The sequence below is a fragment of the Trichechus manatus genome, unplaced genomic scaffold (assembly GCF_000243295.1).
Source record: "Trichechus manatus latirostris isolate Lorelei unplaced genomic scaffold, TriManLat1.0 scaffold00128, whole genome shotgun sequence".
NCBI lineage: Eukaryota > Metazoa > Chordata > Mammalia > Sirenia > Trichechidae > Trichechus > Trichechus manatus.
Window position 1 is genome coordinate 6,224,464 of NW_004444064.1, and position 17,892 is coordinate 6,242,355.

Genomic DNA, 17,892 nt, shown 5'->3' on the forward strand with positions numbered 1-17,892 from the left:
TCCGGCCCCGCGCGCACTTTTCGGGCAGCCGCCGCCTCGTTGGGCCGCTCGGGCGGATGAATGGAGCGCGCCGGAATGGGCGGCGGAAGGCGAGGGCTCTGGCGCCAACGTCCCGCGCGGCCCCTTCCGCCCTCGAGCGCGGCGGGCAGGACTGGGTGCTAGCGGTGTGGCCGGGTCGGAGTAGGCAGCGTGGAGGCGGCTCCTGGGTCGCGGCGCCTTTTCGACCCCGGCGCGGCCTCTCCCGCCTTCTGGTAGCCCACTCGCTGTCCAGTCGACTTTTTAGCGACCGGGCCTCCGCGCTCGCAAGCTCTCAGAAGCCGCTTCCAGTTGTGCTGAAGTTGTCTTTAAAGGGCCTGAGCCTCTTAAATGTTAACAGGTTTTCACCAACTTTCAGTTTGTAATGTCGAGTTGGACAAACTTGGCCGATATTAAATCGCTAGATAATTTAGGACAGTATCAGTGGAGTTTTATTCACTTACCAAGTCTCGAGCATATTTAAGCGGTGATCGGGCCTGTGGCAGGATATTTGACGTGATTCTTCGGAATCTTTGGAAATTTTCAGAGTAGCTATCTAACCATAAAGGGCAATATCTGCTTTTAAAACATTTGAGGATGCAATTCCAATGTAAGAGAAAATATTTTTTTTTTTAGGTTGCGTGCATTTCCTAACCATTCATTGGTTAAAATTAAAGATTTTCATCTCTGTTTTATTGCCACCTTAACACGTATTAATTTTCACTGGGTGGATGAACTTTAGACTAAAGAGACTATCTTTAAACAGTTTAAAGGGTAATGCTTACTTTGAAAACCTAGAGACTAAGTGTCTGGCTTACTCTTTAAGTAGTTACCATCTTGGGATCTTCGAAAAAGCTTATGCAAATATATGTTTTTAATGGTAAACCCTTAAATTAGTCACAAATAATGCTTTTAAAACTACTTTTTCAAATACTTTAAAATACTTGTTTCCAGGGTGGTATCTAGCAAAATGCCATCTTTACACGTGATAGAATCTCCCGTGTTGTTCGGAAGAGGGGATTATATTTTATTTCTAGCAAAATCATAAAATTATCGGTCATAGTCACTCCAGAAACATTCGGCGTCAACTCTGTGCAACTTTGGGGCACTCAGAGATGGATAAAATTCAGTTGTTGCCTTAGAGAACTGATGGGAGGGTACAAAGGAGTGGGTGTAAAGGATAATTAAAGTAAAATGCATTAAATGTTTAAATCCTGTGGAAGAGGCGTCTGCCCTGAATGCTTTGGGAGGTGGCTTGGGAAACTCGCTTCCAAATTTGATCTTGGTGAATCAGTAAGCCACCTCTGCTGGAACCAAGAGGCTTGTCCTTCAGACTGAAGAACATGACATGCAGGGTCAAGCATCATTAATTTCACCCTTCAGTTAGTTTATGTTTGTATTGCTGTGACTCCTGTCCCATGGGCTTTGTTTCTTGCTCTTGTAAAAGCCTATTGGATGGCTTCTTTAGGTCTCTATAACCCTTAACTGTAGAGGTTTATTCTTGCGGTAAATAAGCACATTTCAATCTCATGTAAAAGTCAAGTTCTTAATTTAGAAAAGTTGATTTTTTATTCTGTAATGTTTTATCATAATGAATTGTACCTCTTAAAAATAAGCTACAACATTTTAATAATCAGAGATTAGATGCAAAAACTAAACATTCAGAAAAGTTGCTTCTTCAGTCTAGGTTACTCTTATCTCATTTCAAGGAGCTGTGGGGTTTCAGCTTCCAGGAAACAAGATAAACGCCTAAAAAATGAAGATAGTAGTTCCTCTTAACTGTTTATTTTTTTTCTATTTAAGTTGGAAGTAAAATGTAGGTCTCTCCCAAAATGTGCTCTTTCTTCATTTTCAGGTGAATCCCTGAAGATACAATATTATCGTTAATCAAGTTAGATAAGCTGAAGTCAGACCTGTAAGATAAGGTTTCAAATATATAATCATTTTTCTTTTCTATAAATTGAGACTTTCCCATCTTTATTGCTACCTGATCTCTGGTGGCTCAGTGGTTAAGTGCTCGGCTGCTAACCTAAAGGTTGGCAGTTGGAACTCACCAGCCACCCTGCCAGAGAAAGATGTGGCAGTGTGCCTCTGTAAAGATTACAGCCTTGGAAACGCTACGGGGCTGTTCTGCTCTGTCCTGTAGGGTCGCTATGAGTCCTAATCGACTCGACAGCAGTGGATTTTGGTTTAAATGTTTTGTTTGGTTTGTGATAATAATAAATCAGTGGCTAGGCAGTCTCTGTGATCAGTCAGACTGGTTGGGGCTCTTCAGTCTTAACTCTGGGTTGATTGTCTAACCACGACATTTGCTAAAGAATTGAAACTGCGGGGTAGCCTTCCCACCTCTGCTAAAGGATAATTCAGCCAGCTGGTATTGCTGCCACACGGGCTTGATGGGTGGTTTTGATTTCCTCTGGATGGTCAAGGCATTTGAAAACTTTGAAGGGAGGGCTTTGTGATAGAGGCAGGTGTCCTTAATGTAATTCTGAAGGACATGAGTTCCCTGAAACCAGGCGAGTTATTTCCTTCAGCTCTTCTTTGGAAATTTCCTCTGGTCTGATACGGGTGAGCGAACCTGAACTTTGTTTTCTGTTTTCTTTACATAGTGATAGCACTTAATGGGCACTGTGTATGAAGCACATCCATTCTATCGGATTCTCAGAACAGTGCCAGCTCGGCATTTTTCTCATTTTACAGATGATGTCTGAGACCAAGCCTAGGCACCAGGTAGACACTCAGGTTCTTGCCCCCTCACTCATTGTGCTGGTGTCCAAAAGAGAGAGGAGGTCATAGTGGGAGATGAGAGCTGATACGGCTTCCGTTCAGTTTAGTTTTAGACTGATTTGATATTCAACTTAGGAGAAAATAGAACAGAGCAGAGAAAGTGTGAGTTAAACGTGGAGGGGATTTGAGTGAGGAGGTTTAGAATGAGAGAGCTCTTTTCATTGGAAGAGTAGCATGTTTATAGAAGGGGAAGTGGAATTTAAATCATCTGAAAACACTGCAAGGAAGAGGACCATGCCTTCTACCAACAAGATTGCTGTTTCTTAAAACGGCATGCTCGTGTTTTTGTGAGGTAAACGAAAAGTAGTGTGATAGTACGTATTATGTTATAGAATTTTCGTCTGCTTTTATGTTTTCTCAGCAAAATAATGGGCTCTTCTCTTCCCTTACAGAGTCAACTGTTCGTTTTATTTCAAAATTGGAGCATGTCGCCATGGAGACAGATGCTCTCGGTTGCACAATAAACCGACCTTTAGCCAGGTTTGTTTGTTTGTTCTTGTTTCTTTTTTTTTTTCCCCTGTTTTCATGTAAAATATCAAGTTTGTGTGCTTTTCGGAGGCAGTTACTAATTTCCATATGTTAAGCAAGTATTTTTTTTTTCCTCTCGTTTTATTTACCATTTGAGTTAATCATGAGTGGTCCTTTTTGTTAAGTACGTATGAAGCGGGTGACCCCCCCCCAAAAAAAACAAACAAACAAGCAGACCCTAGCCCCCGTGGAAGGTTTGAGAGCATTATGCCCTGTTCCTGTTGTGAGACAAACTTTCAGGAGAGGTTCAGCTTAGCTGGTGCAGTTTTTAATATTTGCACATTGGCAGTGACTGAAATTAACAGCCCTGGCCTTCCCCTTCGCCTTCTAAATGGCCTGGCTCCAGAGAAGCGTGGCCATGGCAGCCTGGACTTACTCAGGCTCTTTCCCAGGCGCTGGAAGATGCAGCGTGGCTTTCTGCTCTCAGTAGGGGTAACACAGCCACCTTCCAAGAGAGGCTGGAGTGACTGTCTGTCACCAGACCTGTCATGCTGTGTCCTCAGGGGTCTTTCTAGTATCTTGGGTGTGTTCCACTCTCTTAGACCCTTAGTTGAGGAAACAGCAGGTTGCATCACCTGTTGTGGAATCCTTAAAAATGAAGCTTAACATTAGAAGATGGATAATTACCTGAAATTCTGCCCATAGCAAATCTGTGCTTAGTTTTTCCAAACTGAGGGCAGCTGAGCCCCTTCTAACCCGCCCTGAAGTCTGAATGTGCAGCCTCTGAACATTGGGCACCTGTCATCTGTAGCCCCTAGAAGCTGCAGACTCTGCTTTCGAGTGTACTTTTTCAGTTTACCTATTTTAGCCTTCTACCAGAATAGCTATTTCTGTGTTTTCCTGGAGATACTTAGGGAGACCAGACATTTGGTGTGAGTGAGCTGAAAGGCAGACATTGGTAATGTCCAATTGAAGCCCATAGAAAACGTCCCCAAATAATGTGTTTTTAGGTGGAGTGGGTGATGGCTTCCCCTGCCCCCCTTTATTCCTGATTACCTAGTCGTTAATATGGCAGGAAGCAGTCTTCTGGTAGCCTTGAACGTATCTTCTATGTGTGTGTGTGTTTCCGAATATTGGAGAACTTGCTTTAAATTTTCTGTTTATTGCAGTTGTAAAAATAACAAATAGTGCTTGATTTGTGAAATAAGTCACCCCAGCTACGCCAGTGGCCATACATTGGGCAATAAAAAAAAAGCACCTCAAATGCTCCCACCTTGATTTCTGGAGATGACTTACAGATATGCCCAGTGTTGGGCCGAGAGAGAGATGAACTGTCCAGTGTTGTAACAGTTTTCTTTAAGGGAGCCGTGAGCACTGGGTTTCTTTTCTTTCTGAGCCATCTATTGCCTCAGAGTATTAAATGTGAAGTTAAAATGAGTGCTCTGGATCACAGTGAGGTGGTGATTCCATTCATTGTTGAGGTCAACGCACATATTCAGCCTCTTACTTTGATTTGACCGTTTGGTTGGTTTTAGGTAATCGTAGCCACCCCTGATCTTACTGGAACTTTAAGTGACGTCCCTGTCATTAAACATCCACTGCCTAGTTTCCTGAGTGGAACCTAAATATGCTCCACTTTTGAATAACCGGGCTCGTAACAGCTTTTCATCAGAGTTGTCAGCCTCTGCTGATGGCGGTTAGACATTGCCTAAGTGAGCTCGGGGGGCAGGACTTGGTGGCTTGGGGGAGGGGTGGGTGCATTGGGATCGGGCCCCAAGGTAAGGGTTAGATTAGTCCCTGTGGGTCAGGGTGTGCCCCCCACTACTCCCTACCAGGGGAGTTTCTGGTCAGCCGACCTTTGTCTGAGGAGCTCTCCTCACACAGCCATGCCCCTTTCCATGTAGCTAGGGATTGAACTGGCTGGTTTTATAAAACCACTTAAGGAAAGCTGCTTTGCACACACATTGTGCAAGAGTGAACATTTCTTTCGCTAAGTCGTGCAGTTATTCATTCCGCTTTGAAATTTCTGGCATAATTCAGTGTGGGTTTTTTTTAAGCTTCTTACAGTGATATGGACATTGAGATTCATGTACTATATTAGCCTACTAACTTAAACATGGTTTGTTTTTTCAGACAACTTGGTTTTAAGAAGAACGGTACAATGTAAGGTTTCAAGTCTGCCTGATCCAGTTTAAAGCACAAGGGCTAAAAGGATTTTTTTTTTCCTTAAAAGAAGGATCGGAAAAGAGCAAATATTTTAAGCTATTGTATTATGTAAACAGAGATCCCACCAAGAAAGTGTCAATAAGACAATCAGGTATCCAGTCGACAGTTCAAAGACCCGTTTGGTGTGCCTATTTTGGGAGAGACCAGAACATGAACATGTCACATACAGTTGAGTTATGCATTTGGTTGAAAAAGAAATAATTTTGTGTGGGGAATACGCTTATATATAATGTGAGTCTTTAGACATTAGCGTCTGTTAGCTTGAAGTACAAGAAAACGTTAGTGTTCTGCTCATCCTGTATGGAAACACTTTTAATAAGAACAGTGTGGGACTACTCAAAATAACAATTACAATTTCTTCTTGGTTGCTGGCTGACTTGACCTAAGTCACTGCTCAAACTCTGTTTTCATAATATGATGGTTTTGGTGGACTCTACAGAAGACACGTGGCTGACTTGCGGGAAAAAAAAAAAAACCAACAACAAACGTTTAGCCATTTGCAAACAAGTTGTCTTTGCAATTGTCTAATGTATTCACAGCAGCCAGTAGAATTCCCCTTTTTATTTTTTTTTTCCCCGCAGACCATCTTGATTCAAAACATCTATCGTAATCCCCAAAACAGTGCACAGACGGCTGACGGCTCACACTGTAAGTCCCACAGTTGGAGAAATTTTTTTAAAAGAATGATGTTAAAGAGCCCACTCTTAATTGAGACAAACCATGTTGGCTTCTGAGCTGCTGACAGAGAGCTGTTGCAAACAGGACAAGGTGCTGGAACTCCTTGGCGCACACAGCAAGAACTTGGTACTTGGCTGCGTTCAGGCGGCTTCTCTGGGGAAGTTCACTGGCTGGGCCTCTTCCTGTTCGTCGTTTGACATTTGTAGAATGGGAGGTGGCCCGCCCAGGTGAGATGTTCTTTAATGTCATTAGCCGGTCATTGGGCTTTACAGTGACTGAACCGCCGGCACTTACTAAGTTCTTTCTGTAAAATTTTAAAAACTTAGGAATATTTAGGAATCAAAAAGGTAAGTTGCCCAATAAGCATGGGTTTTATTTCACCATTATAATTTTTTCTCTAGGAAGTGGAGATTTCATGATATGTAATTATTGTATTTGGCTAATACAGTATTTTATCGGCTTTATACAGGCAGTCTTTCTCACTTCATTAGAAGTTCTGTAACATCCAAGAATAGTTTGGTAGAGTGCAAATTGTGCGTACTCACGACTGGATTAGAATTGTGAAGCGGAATGTTTTACATTGAAGAGAAATACAATATTAGCATATGATGAGATCTCTATTACAGTGCGGTGTTAGGGTGTTTCAGGACAGCCATCAACTAAGAAAACATCGCTGCTTCCAGAGAAAATAACTTGCTCTTTTTTCAGCACTGAGCCTCGACTGAAGCCGTTGCCAGAGGAAACCGGTGAAGTGTTCAAATTTAATTTTCCATAATATAAAGTTGTTGCGTTTTGTATTTCAGACCATTGCCCTCTTGAACATTTACCGTAACCCTCAAAACTCTTCCCAGTCTGCTGACGGTTTGCGCTGTAAGTTCATACAAGTTCCTTCCCTGGTTCCCTGGGCTTGCGTGTCAGAGCTCAGTGTCAACTCAATCTGGTCTGCATTGTAGTGTAAAGGACCACGTTTTGTTAAAGGTGGCAAGAAGCTTTTGTCCTGTTTACATCCCTCTCCACCACCCCTCCCCCCAAGAAAACCTCTGGTGTTTGAACTCCTGCCCACTTATTTTTTAAAACAAACGCCTGGAAATGGTGCCCTTTCCGAGAGTTGGGAGCTGCCGCTGCTCTCCCTCCTCTGACCGTCATTCCAGAGGGAGCAGAGGCTTGGAGTCCCTCTCCCCTCTGGAGAGCGGTGGTCTCGCTTTCAAGTACTTGTAAAAACCTGTTGTTTGGAAATCATGTTTTAGATCAAACCATTTTTTTCCTTAAATGCTATTTTGGAAGTCACACTTTAACAGTGAGAATCTTGTTCTAAGAGTATTTCCCGAAAGAAGGCCCCCCAGGTTGCATTGCCCCGTGAATTTTTCTCACCATCAGCTCCATTCCCTGACAAAGCACACCATTTTTGTTTTGGGGGGTTTCTTCGTTTTGTTTGTTTTCCAAAAATGCTCCAACTTTAGGGTTTGGTTTACTACATTTGGAAAATACAAGGTACTTTGTGGGGAAACAGATCAAAATTGGGCATTGAGTAGCCATTACCAATACTGGGAGGTAGTAAATTTGGTTTTGACGGTTGACTATTTGAGTGGTAGTTTTTAGAAAACGGGATACAGATTACTGTCATTGAAGAGTTCAAAAAACCATAACTTTTATAACTATTTGACTGTAGAATCATTGGAATTGAGTCATCTGCGGATAAATCCAAATGAACAACCTGGACTCTTAAAGTCAACGGGTCCAAACCGAAAGGTTGATACGTCTCATTCACCAGTTTGTTTTAAAGTACTAAAAATTAATAGAAGGCGCTATTAGAAGGGACCTAAATTGGGTACATCCTCGAATCGGAGCCCTCAATTCCTAGGGTGACCTGCACGGGGTGAAATGACCCTGGTGGCCACTATCCCTCGAGCAGGCCCAGAGACTGGGAGGCTGTGCAGGGTACGCGTCCATGAACACGTGTGTGCACAGTTCCGTGTCGGGGCAGGGCTTTCTTAAAATTTTTCTGAAGCGGTTTTTGATATTAATACTGACTTGATAGTTGTCGTTAGGTGCCGTCGAGTCGATTTTGACTCAGTGACCCCATCTGACAAAGTAGAACTGCTCCGTAGGTTTTTCTAGGCTATAATCTTTACAGGAGCACATTGCCGGGTCTTTCTCCCATCCCGAAGAGCCACTGGGGGAGGAGGAAGGTTTGAACCGCCAACCTTTGCGTTGGCAGCCAAGTGCTCAACCGGTAGACACCACCAGAGCTCCTGACCTGATAGTTGAGAATTCATTTCTTTGCCCAAATTTGATGGCAGCAGGATTTACCTGGTAACCCTTGGTTTAAAATACCTGTTTTTTAGTCTTGGTCTGTTTTTCAAAGAAGTAAGATCAGTAGGTGGAGGGAAATGTTTATATATGGACTTACTAAACATTTTTTGTAACAACCCTGCCCTGAAGCAAAAATAAATGAAAAGCAGACAACTGAGTAATAATCAATAATTTTTTGCCCTCGTTACTTGGGGACGATGTGCGTATTGCTGACAAACGGAATGTTGTGTTAGTTTTCTTTGTGTCTTTATTTGCGATTTGCAGCACTCTTGGTTCGCTTTTGCTACAGAATACAAATTTAGCTGTTACTAATATTCCAATTCTGGGGTCCAGCTTATACAAGTAAATGAAATTCTAATTGTACAATTTAGGAAGAAAAATCAGTTTCAGCTGATGAACCTGAGATATTTGGCAACAGACCCTTCTGATAAAACTTCAACCAGTTTGGTTCCGTTTCCTAAAATTGCTATTTCTTTTTAACATAACCTTTCGTGTGTTAAAAAAAATAAGCTGTATATGCTTGAGTTACATGTAAACATGAATCCCAATTTAAGAATGATATTTCTATAAGAAACTGGGAATCTTTCAGTTATATTATTTGAAATAAGTCATTACAGTAAGATTCACTTGATCAATTTTTAATGTACGTGCCTCTGCCTTTCAAGTCATTTTAATTGATTCCAAAATTTAAAGCAGAATATCGAAGATAAAATATGCCCACTATCAAGCAGTATTTCAAATATGAGCTTTCTGGAAATGAATTTTAAACATGAAAATCTGCTCTTGGGAATCTGCCTCTCTTGGCTAGCTTTTCCATTTCTATAACTTGATTTCCGCTGAAGGAAGGAGATGAGTTCACGATAGCTTTCAGATGCGGGCATGTTGTCATACCATTGGCTGGCCGTCAAGAGTAGCAGTTGGTTAATGCAGTCGGTAAGATTCAGGTTTGAAAGGAGTCTAGATTCCTGGAAATTCCAAAATAACTAAAATGCAGAGAGAACAGCTCTAACCCTCCCTCCCCCCATACACACTAGGTTATAAAATGAGCGTAAGTCATTCTCAGAACCAAAAGATAGAGATTTTTCTTCTCTTTAAGGATAACAGGGTTTTCAAGAGGTAGGACGTTGCTCAAAGGTAGCACAGTCTCAACGAGAGCCCTGGACCACAAGGGTTCCATGCCCTCATGGGTGACCCTGAGGGGCCTCCCAGACTGTCGTCAGCGCAGGGCCCTTGATGCCATATAGGAGCCTGGCCTGTGGAAGGGAGAGATCGGGAGACTGGGCTGGCCCAACATGGGAGCCAGTCGGCCTTTTACAAGATCCGTGGGCCAGTCGTTGGGAACATCAGCTTACAGGCACGCCCACTTTGTGGTTCCTCAGATTTAGGTTAAGAAAACTCTAGAATTTGAATGGTAAAATTTGGTAGAATGATAATGGGGGTAGAATGTCGATTTGCAAAATTCACCCAAACCATGGACTTGATTCCCCATGTGACTGCCAAGAAGAGGAAACTTGGTGACAGTAATTTTGGACTATAAGAGAATGCTTTCTTCAGCAAAGCATTGTAACTGTCCCTTTACTCAGGGGCATCCGAAATCCTGTAAATGGTGCCTGGTAATTACACCTTACTAAGTCTCTTGTTTGGGTTTTAATCGCATCAGAAGGAATTTTACAGCGTTTTGTGTGGCTGCTAATCTGGAAGAGAAACTACTTAGGAAAGTAAGCTCTTAGTCACTGACCCTGATTTCAACCTTCACTTTAACCTAATAAAGGAAAAAAGTGAGTGTGATTACTTGACCTCTATTCTAAATCTTAAAAAGGAAGAATATTCTCATTTAAAATGTTCTTAATTCGAGAGTCAACTTTTAACTCACACTTTTCGAAAATGTGGCCCTTTGATGCGGATTAAAACTTGCTGTGACTTTACTATTTTAATAGCCAGAATTGAGACTGTCATAAGGGACATTTTAAAATCGCATCACCCTTTAAAATATTAACAACTAGTTGTGTAATGCAGTATCGTCAGTGCTCCGGCAGAGTGAAACTTTGTTGTGTTTTCTCTCTAGATAATCTAATGTGTGTTACTGTAGCAGTTTGAATTTTAGCACAAGAGTTCTCTCTCCTCCCTCCCTGCTCTAACCAACAAGATCTCTGTTGTTTCCAGGTGCCGTGAGCGATGTGGAGATGCAGGAACACTATGATGAGTTTTTTGAGGTGAGATATTTGAAACTGATGGACCTGTTGACCCTCTGTGTCTGGAAGGAATTCCGGCTTTTCCTCCATTACGTTCTTACTAAACATGAATTCCTATTCAGTTACGTGTTTGTCTTTAATGTTTAATGATCCCTAAAGCACTGTTTGCCCCCCTTCAGGAGGTTTTCACGGAAATGGAGGAAAAGTATGGTGAAGTGGAGGAGATGAACGTCTGTGATAACCTTGGAGACCATCTAGTTGGAAATGTGTATGTCAAGGTAGGATAAGATGACAAGCTGAGCTTCGAGTACTGGCCGGCCGACACTAAGTAAGGGCCAGCTGCCCTTTTTGCCGTTAGCCCTGACATTCGGGCCTTCGGGTGCTTCTCTGTGAGTTACAGTGCACCGTGTCTCGTGTGCCTGGGGCGCCCGTCGGTAGTATTGGAAGGAAGGGCTATATGCCCTGTTCGTTGCTATTATGGTGAAGGATATTTTAATAGCTGTTGGTTTGAGGCTGTTGGGAGTGGGGAGAAGCTAGTTTACTTTCATCTTTCATTTCTTTTTTCTTTAAATAAAACTTTGGTTGCCTGCCCATCATCCCATTTGCTCTTTTAGCCAGTTGAATTTGAAGACAAAGGCAACATCGGGCGTGGAACTATTACAAAATTAAGTGACCTAGTTGTAAATAAAGCATTGTCTGGTTTTTACATTCCACTGGAATTATTTTACATAAGTAAACAGATGACACGTTTGGATCGATAATTGAAAGTATTAGTAATCAAAGTGTGAGTGGCAAGCATTTGTGTATTGTCTTGTTAGTTTCGCCGTGAAGAAGATGCCGAAAAGGCTGTGATTGACTTAAATAACCGCTGGTTTAACGGACAGCCAATTCACGCGGAGCTCTCCCCTGTGACTGACTTTAGAGAAGCCTGTTGCCGCCAGTATGAAATGGGGTGAGTGAGGGGCTTGGAGGCGGCACTTTCACGGGAAAATGTGTGCGCGCGCATGTGTGTACGCGCGTGCGTGCACTGTGCGTTAATGGCGTGATTTCTGTCCGCAGAGAGTGTACGCGAGGAGGCTTCTGCAACTTCATGCATTTGAAGCCCATTTCTAGAGAACTGCGGCGGGAGTTGTACGGACGCCGTCGTAAGAAGTGAGTATCTAAACACCGTTTGTAAGGCTTGATTGAGTTTTTTTTTTTTTTTTTTAGTGATTAAGCATAAAGCTCAACCTAGGTGCCACCCGTCTTCTTTCAGAGGCTGATTAGAGCATAGTCCGTATTTTAAAATGTAAACATGTACTCTTTGAACAATAGTCACATGCACGCAGGTTGACCACCTCATCCTCCTGCTTCTCAGGTAGAGATCAAACCCCCAGAACTAAGCAAAGGAGTAGCTCAGTGGGGAATCGCTGAAATTTGGATAAGGAACCCACAGAAACACAGCTAGGTATGGGAAGTACTTGGGTGTGGCGTGTTTTGTTTCCCAAGCTAGATAGGTATAATTTTGATACTGCATATTTCCATTTGAGGTTTTTTGTTTGGTATTTGGGGGCTATTTTGCTTCAGGGGTCAGGGGACCGTGGCATCCGTACTGTGAACCGCCAGGCAGAGTCTGGCCCGTCCCTGCCTGTACGGTCCAGGAATGTGAAGAGGTTACCAGGGGGTTGGCGAGTGTCATCGGTCGCTTCACAGTCAGGTGGAGTTCTGGTCCCAGAGGGATGCTCGCCCTCCGTTACACGTGTGTTAGGAAGTGCAAACGTTACTGGTCATTCTGTTTTATTTCCACAAAAAGACGCACAAAGAGGACCCTGCTCTGCCTGCCCCAAACATAGGTCTGATCTACGCATTAGCTGCTGAGTACCTGAGAGAGGGCCTGGCTGCGGAGCAGCCTGAAACTGGCAGGCGAGGGTTGTGTGTTGAGTTCATTGTTTTCTTATCGTGATTCTGAGTCCTTATAGTCATTTGAGTTGACGCTGGAGAAGACAGACAGTGCCATACCTTTTCAGTTCTCAGATGCACCCTTTTGCCCCTGACATCTCAACATCTGAAGTGGAGGCGCGTCTTGCAGTTCCGGCCCGTCATTTCACCTGACAGCGTTTGTTTTCTTTATTAGTGTCATCAGCTCAGCGAGATGACGGGATTTTCAAGGGTCAGGTAGTAGTCGGTTTCGTGTTTCACAGTGTTACTTCGGCTGCAAACCGTTTTGTCTCTCTCCCTGTCTGCAGGCATAGATCTCGGTCCCGGTCTCGTGAACGCCGGTCTAGATCCAGAGACCGTGGTCGTGGCGGCGGTGGCGGCGGAGGTGGTGGGGGACGGGAGCGTGACAGGCGGCGATCGAGAGATCGGGAGAGATCGGGGCGATTCTGAGCCATGCCGTTTTTACCGTATGTCTGCTAGAAAGTGTTGTCGTCGATTGACCAAACCAGTTCATAATGGGAATTTTTTTAAAAAAAAAAAAACAAAAAAACACAAAGATGGGTTTCTGAATAAAATTTGTAGTGATACAGTATTCTTGGTGTGACTTATGTCTTGTGTAAAGTTTTTTTTTCTCTTTTCCTCTTCCCTAACAAACCTGCCAACCATTAGTCCTCCAGGTGAAGGTGAATATCCATCGATCACTTTGGGTATAAATGAAACCATGTTTTTAAACCCAGGGCATAAAATAAAACTTTTGAGGGAAAATCCATACAGCAAAAAAGTCACATCTGTTTCCTGTTACCCACATATTAACAAGTATCCAGAATTTCTCCTGTAATGCTGTTCAGTAGACGAGCGTAGATAACCTGGGTGAAGCCCATTTACTTCCGGTTGCCGTGACGTTGACTGCAACTCACGGTGACTCCGCTGTACGTCAGAGTGGAACTGTGCTTTGTAGAGTTTGCAGTGGCTGATTTTTTCGGAAATAGATCACCGGTTCTTTCTTCCGAGGTACCTCTGGGTGGACTCAACCTCCAGCCTTCTAGTTAGCAGTTGAGTGTATTAACCGTTTGCACCCCCCAGGGTTACCTGTTTACTAGCTGGTAAATAAATGCTTGGCGGTGACTCCTTTGAATACGCAGTGTCTCTGTAGACTATCCTAGCATTTATGGGAAGAGAAAAAGAGGAAGACCCTCAACAGGATTGATTGACACATTGGCTGCAACAACAGGCTCGAACACACCGTTGTGGGGATGGCACAGGGCAGGGCAGCGTTTCCCTCTGTTACGTGTGGGGTCGATAGGAGTCACAAGTGACTGGACCTTGATGGCACCTAACAACAGTCTTGATAAAAATGCAGCCCATGGACTCCTCAGTGTAATCTTTTTCTTATCTATCCATGAGTCTTCTGCTTTCTCTAAGAGGTACCGTGCGCAGTACTCCTGAAGCCTGTGTGATACCTGACACATGAATGCTCGGTGCAACGCGCAAGCCGCACGCACATTTCAGGCGCTCGTAACTGCTCGCACCATCGTTGATCTGTTAAATAAGTGGCAGACATGGAATCCCTCCACTGTGGGTCTGCCTTTCTTTAGAACTCTGCTGTCTGGTGTGACTCCCTTCAGCTTTCCGTAGTGACGACGGCTGAGCTGTGTGCTGGTGGTGATAATATGACAGGTGATAACTAAATGCTTGAGAGTCAGCTGTTGACTTGTTCAGTCTTAAAACCACGTCTCACTGCTGGGAACAGTTCTCCAGACAAAGGTTTTCATCATACCTAGAAAGGAAGTTGTATAAAGCAAACCAAAATGTGGTTCCCAGTCACCACCTAAAAGCATTACTAGGTGTTAGCGCATTTCATCAAATCTCCAAAATCCGGTGAGCATCGTACGGGAATTCTGCTGCTTTCTTGTGTAGCTGCTTACTGCCACTGCCATTGGCTGGTTCAGTTAATAAAAAACCAAACCACACCCATTGCCATTGAGCTGAACGCCGACTCAGAGCGACCCTACAGGACAGAATACCACTGCCCCGTAGGGTTTCCAAGGCTGTGAATGTGCGGCAGCCGACTGCCGTATCTTTTTCCCATGGAGCAGACAGTAGTCGTGAACTGCCCACCTTTTGGTTCGCAGCTAAGGGTTTAATCACCGGGCCACCGGGCCTCCAGTTCAGTGAGTGCTAAAAATCCTGTTTTCCGTGTGAGAGGAAGTAACGCTTTGCCGTAACTACACACTTCACTTGGAAGGATCTGCTGCTCGACCAGTATCGTTCATGAAAGTAAATGTCTGGGATTCTCGGGATTAGATACTGTTTTGTCCGGGTTTGGTCTGTGTAGAAGTTATTACATATATTTCCGCTGTAATAGATGATTTTGGATGACTTGGTGGCAATTCTTAGTTGGTCATCCAGGTAATTTTGCTTAAATCCCTGTACTCTCCATACCCCAAACAAGTCAGTACAAATAGTTCTTTTTACCCTAAGGTTGGTCAAAGTTGTGGAGAGTATGAAGTCACTTCCACGAAATCTGTAGGAGGAAAAGATGGGAAAAATTTTACTTTGTATGGATAATTTGATGAGAATCAGCTTTTCCTGAGAAAGTCTCTAAAATGTAAATGAAAATCCCATCAAAAGTCTAAAGTCCCCATGGTCTCAGCTCAGCTGGCATAACACAGTTTGTAAAGAAAATGTCCTACATTCTACCTGGGTGAGTAGCATCTGGGGTCTTAAAAGCCTGTGAGCAGCCATCTGAGATACTCCACTGGTTGCACCCCTTGGGGAGCAAGGGAGAATGAAGAAAACAAGATACAAGGGAAAGATTAGTCCAAAGGACTAACGGACCACAGCTACCAAGGCCTCCACCAGACTGAGTCCAGTACAGCTAGATGGTGCCCGGCTACCACCACTGACTGCCCTGACAGAGATTACAACAGAGGGTCCCAGACAGAGCTGGAGAAAAATGTAGAACATAATTCTAACTCAACAAAAAAAGACCGGACTTAACTGGCCTGACAGAGACTGGAGAAACCCCAAGACTACGGCCCCCGGACACCCTTTTAGCTCAATAATGAAGTCACTCCAGAGGTTCACCCTTCAGCCAAAGATTAGACAGGCCCATAAAACAAAACGAGACTAATGGGGCACAACAGCCCAGGGACAAGGACTAGAAGGCAGGAGGGGACAGTAAAGCTCATAATAGGGAACCCAAGGTCGAGAAGAGAGAGCGTTGATATGTCGTGGGGTTGTTAACCATTGTCATAAAACAATAAGTGTACTAACTGTTTAATGAGAAACTATTCTGTAAACCTGCATCTAAAGTGCAATTAAAAAAAAAGTCTCAAGTCCCTCTTAAACGTTGCTGAAGTAGGAAAGGTAAGCTTACAAAGTAAAACAGGAATTTCTCACTGCCTCCCTCCTTCCGTGCCCCTAATGCAGGTCTGGAAGAAAAGGAAGATGCGGCGAGTTTGTTCCAAAGATGCCCCACACCATGTTGCTATATTTTTGGTTTGCTTGGATATAAACGGATAAAGAGCAGCCGGATAAAAGAACCCCATGCAATCTACCAATACAAAATATGAAGATAACTTTTACCTAGGTCCAAGCAGATTTTTATAAAAGGAAAAAAAGAGCCACTTGGAATAATTTTAATTTGAAGTGAATTCAAGCCTAAATATTACTATAAAATATTTCTTGTCCTTGAGTATTATGTATGTTAAGACTGTGAAACCAAATGGAGAACAGCTGTTGAAATAAACTTTTAGATAAGGTACTAGCACATTTAATTCAACACTTCTGTTGAATTATCTCACTCAGTTTAAGAGTCAGAAACGGCTCAGTGGCAACTGGGTTTGGTTATAGCCGTGTGCCATCAAGTCGGTTCAGACTCATAGTGACTCTACAGGACAGAGTAGAGCTGCCCCATAGGGTTTCCTAGGCTGTAGTCTGGTAGCACAGCTGTTAAAAGCTACGGCTGCTAACCAAAAGGTTGGCAGTTTGAACCCACCAGGCACTCCTTGGAAACCCCACGGGAGGCAGTTCTACCCTGTCCTACAGGGTCACTATGAGTCGGAATCAACTTGACAGCAACAGATTGGCTGGTTGGTTGGTTTTTTCAGTCTTTACGGGAGCAGATTGCCAGGTCTTTTCTTGCGGAGCCACTGGTAGGTTCCAACTGCTGGCCTTCGGATTAGCAGCTGAGCGCTTATATTTCTAAAGCGTTTATTAATACCACCAAAGTTACCCTGCTAATTGGAGACTTGTTTCCTCTGAATGAACTGCGTATTGGAAAAAGGATTGGTAATATGGTAATTGCAGTATGGAAACTTGGTGGTTACTTATCCCTTCCTCACTTCTCAATGCAGGATTGCTTATTTACCAAAAGGGAATAAAACTTTGTATTTAACATGGTTTATTTAAAAAGTAACAAGGAAAAGTAGAGTCTCAATTCCAACTACAGAAAACAAAGAACAGCGTTACAAATTAGATTCTAGAGGCTTTGTAATGGAAAGCAAGGCCCTGGGGTCTGCACCACAATGTCCGAAAGGACTTTGTTAGGTATGCGTGACCATAACAGTTTCGCTTTGTTTAATTCCGTGGTTTCCCAACTTGATTTCACAGAAACAAACCTGGTGATCAATGTAGGATTTCCAACTTTTAATTTGCCAAATGGGACTTTTTAAAACTTTCATCAAAAGCTGGTGATAGGGAACCCAAGGTTGAGTAAGGCCAGTGTTGACACGTCGTGGGGTTGTTAACCATTGTCATAGGGCAATATGTGTACTAACTTTAATGAGAAACTAGTTTGTTCTGTAAACCTTCATCTAAAGTACAACAACAACAAACAGAATTCTCTGTGTGAGATCAAATTGACAACAGCAACTCAAAAGGTTTGATGGGAAGCCTAGGGGGCAGTGAGTCGAAGGTAATGGTGATGGAATAATTTGGAAAAAAATAGTGAGAATAGCAGCACAACTGGAAGAACGTAATCGATGTCACTGAATTGTATATGTAGAAACTTTTGAAATGGTGTATCTCTGGCTATGTATATTTTCACCAAAAAAAACGTTCTCCAAGGTCGAGAAGGGAGAGAGTGTTGACATGTCATGGGGTTGTTAACCAATGTCATAACACAATATGTGTACTGACTGTTTAATGAGAAACTTTTTGTTCTGTGTACCTTTACCTAAAGTACAATAAAAGAAAAAAAAACTTTCATTAAATTTTACTGTCAGTTCATGAAAGAGCATTTTAATTTTTTAATAAGGAAATTTTCCAACACATAGAGAATATTATAATGAAG

General features: G+C 43.1%; 1 protein-coding gene across 8 annotated transcripts in view; it reads left to right on the forward strand.

The window, feature by feature from the left end:
- Positions 1–15,294, forward strand: part of U2AF1 (U2 small nuclear RNA auxiliary factor 1) — a 15,651-nt gene extending 357 nt beyond the window's left edge. The window contains exons 1-9 of one of the 8 annotated variants that reach the window (XM_023739086.1): positions 3,079–3,094; positions 3,195–3,282; positions 6,078–6,144; positions 6,978–7,044; positions 10,651–10,700; positions 10,859–10,957; positions 11,498–11,631; positions 11,739–11,831; positions 12,905–15,294. In XM_023739086.1, the coding sequence (XP_023594854.1) occupies positions 10,671–10,700; positions 10,859–10,957; positions 11,498–11,631; positions 11,739–11,831; positions 12,905–13,046 (498 nt within the window). In that variant the 5' untranslated portion in view covers positions 3,079–3,094; positions 3,195–3,282; positions 6,078–6,144; positions 6,978–7,044; positions 10,651–10,670 and the 3' untranslated portion in view covers positions 13,047–15,294. Of the gene's footprint in view, positions 1–3,024; positions 3,095–3,194; positions 3,283–3,515; positions 5,588–6,077; positions 6,145–6,977; positions 7,045–10,650; positions 10,701–10,858; positions 10,958–11,497; positions 11,632–11,738; positions 11,904–12,904 lie in introns of those variants that run through there. The other 7 variants (XM_004384807.2, XM_023739089.1, XM_023739088.1 and 4 more) reach the window with 7 other exon arrangements.
- Positions 15,295–17,892: the final 2,598 nt, after the last annotated feature.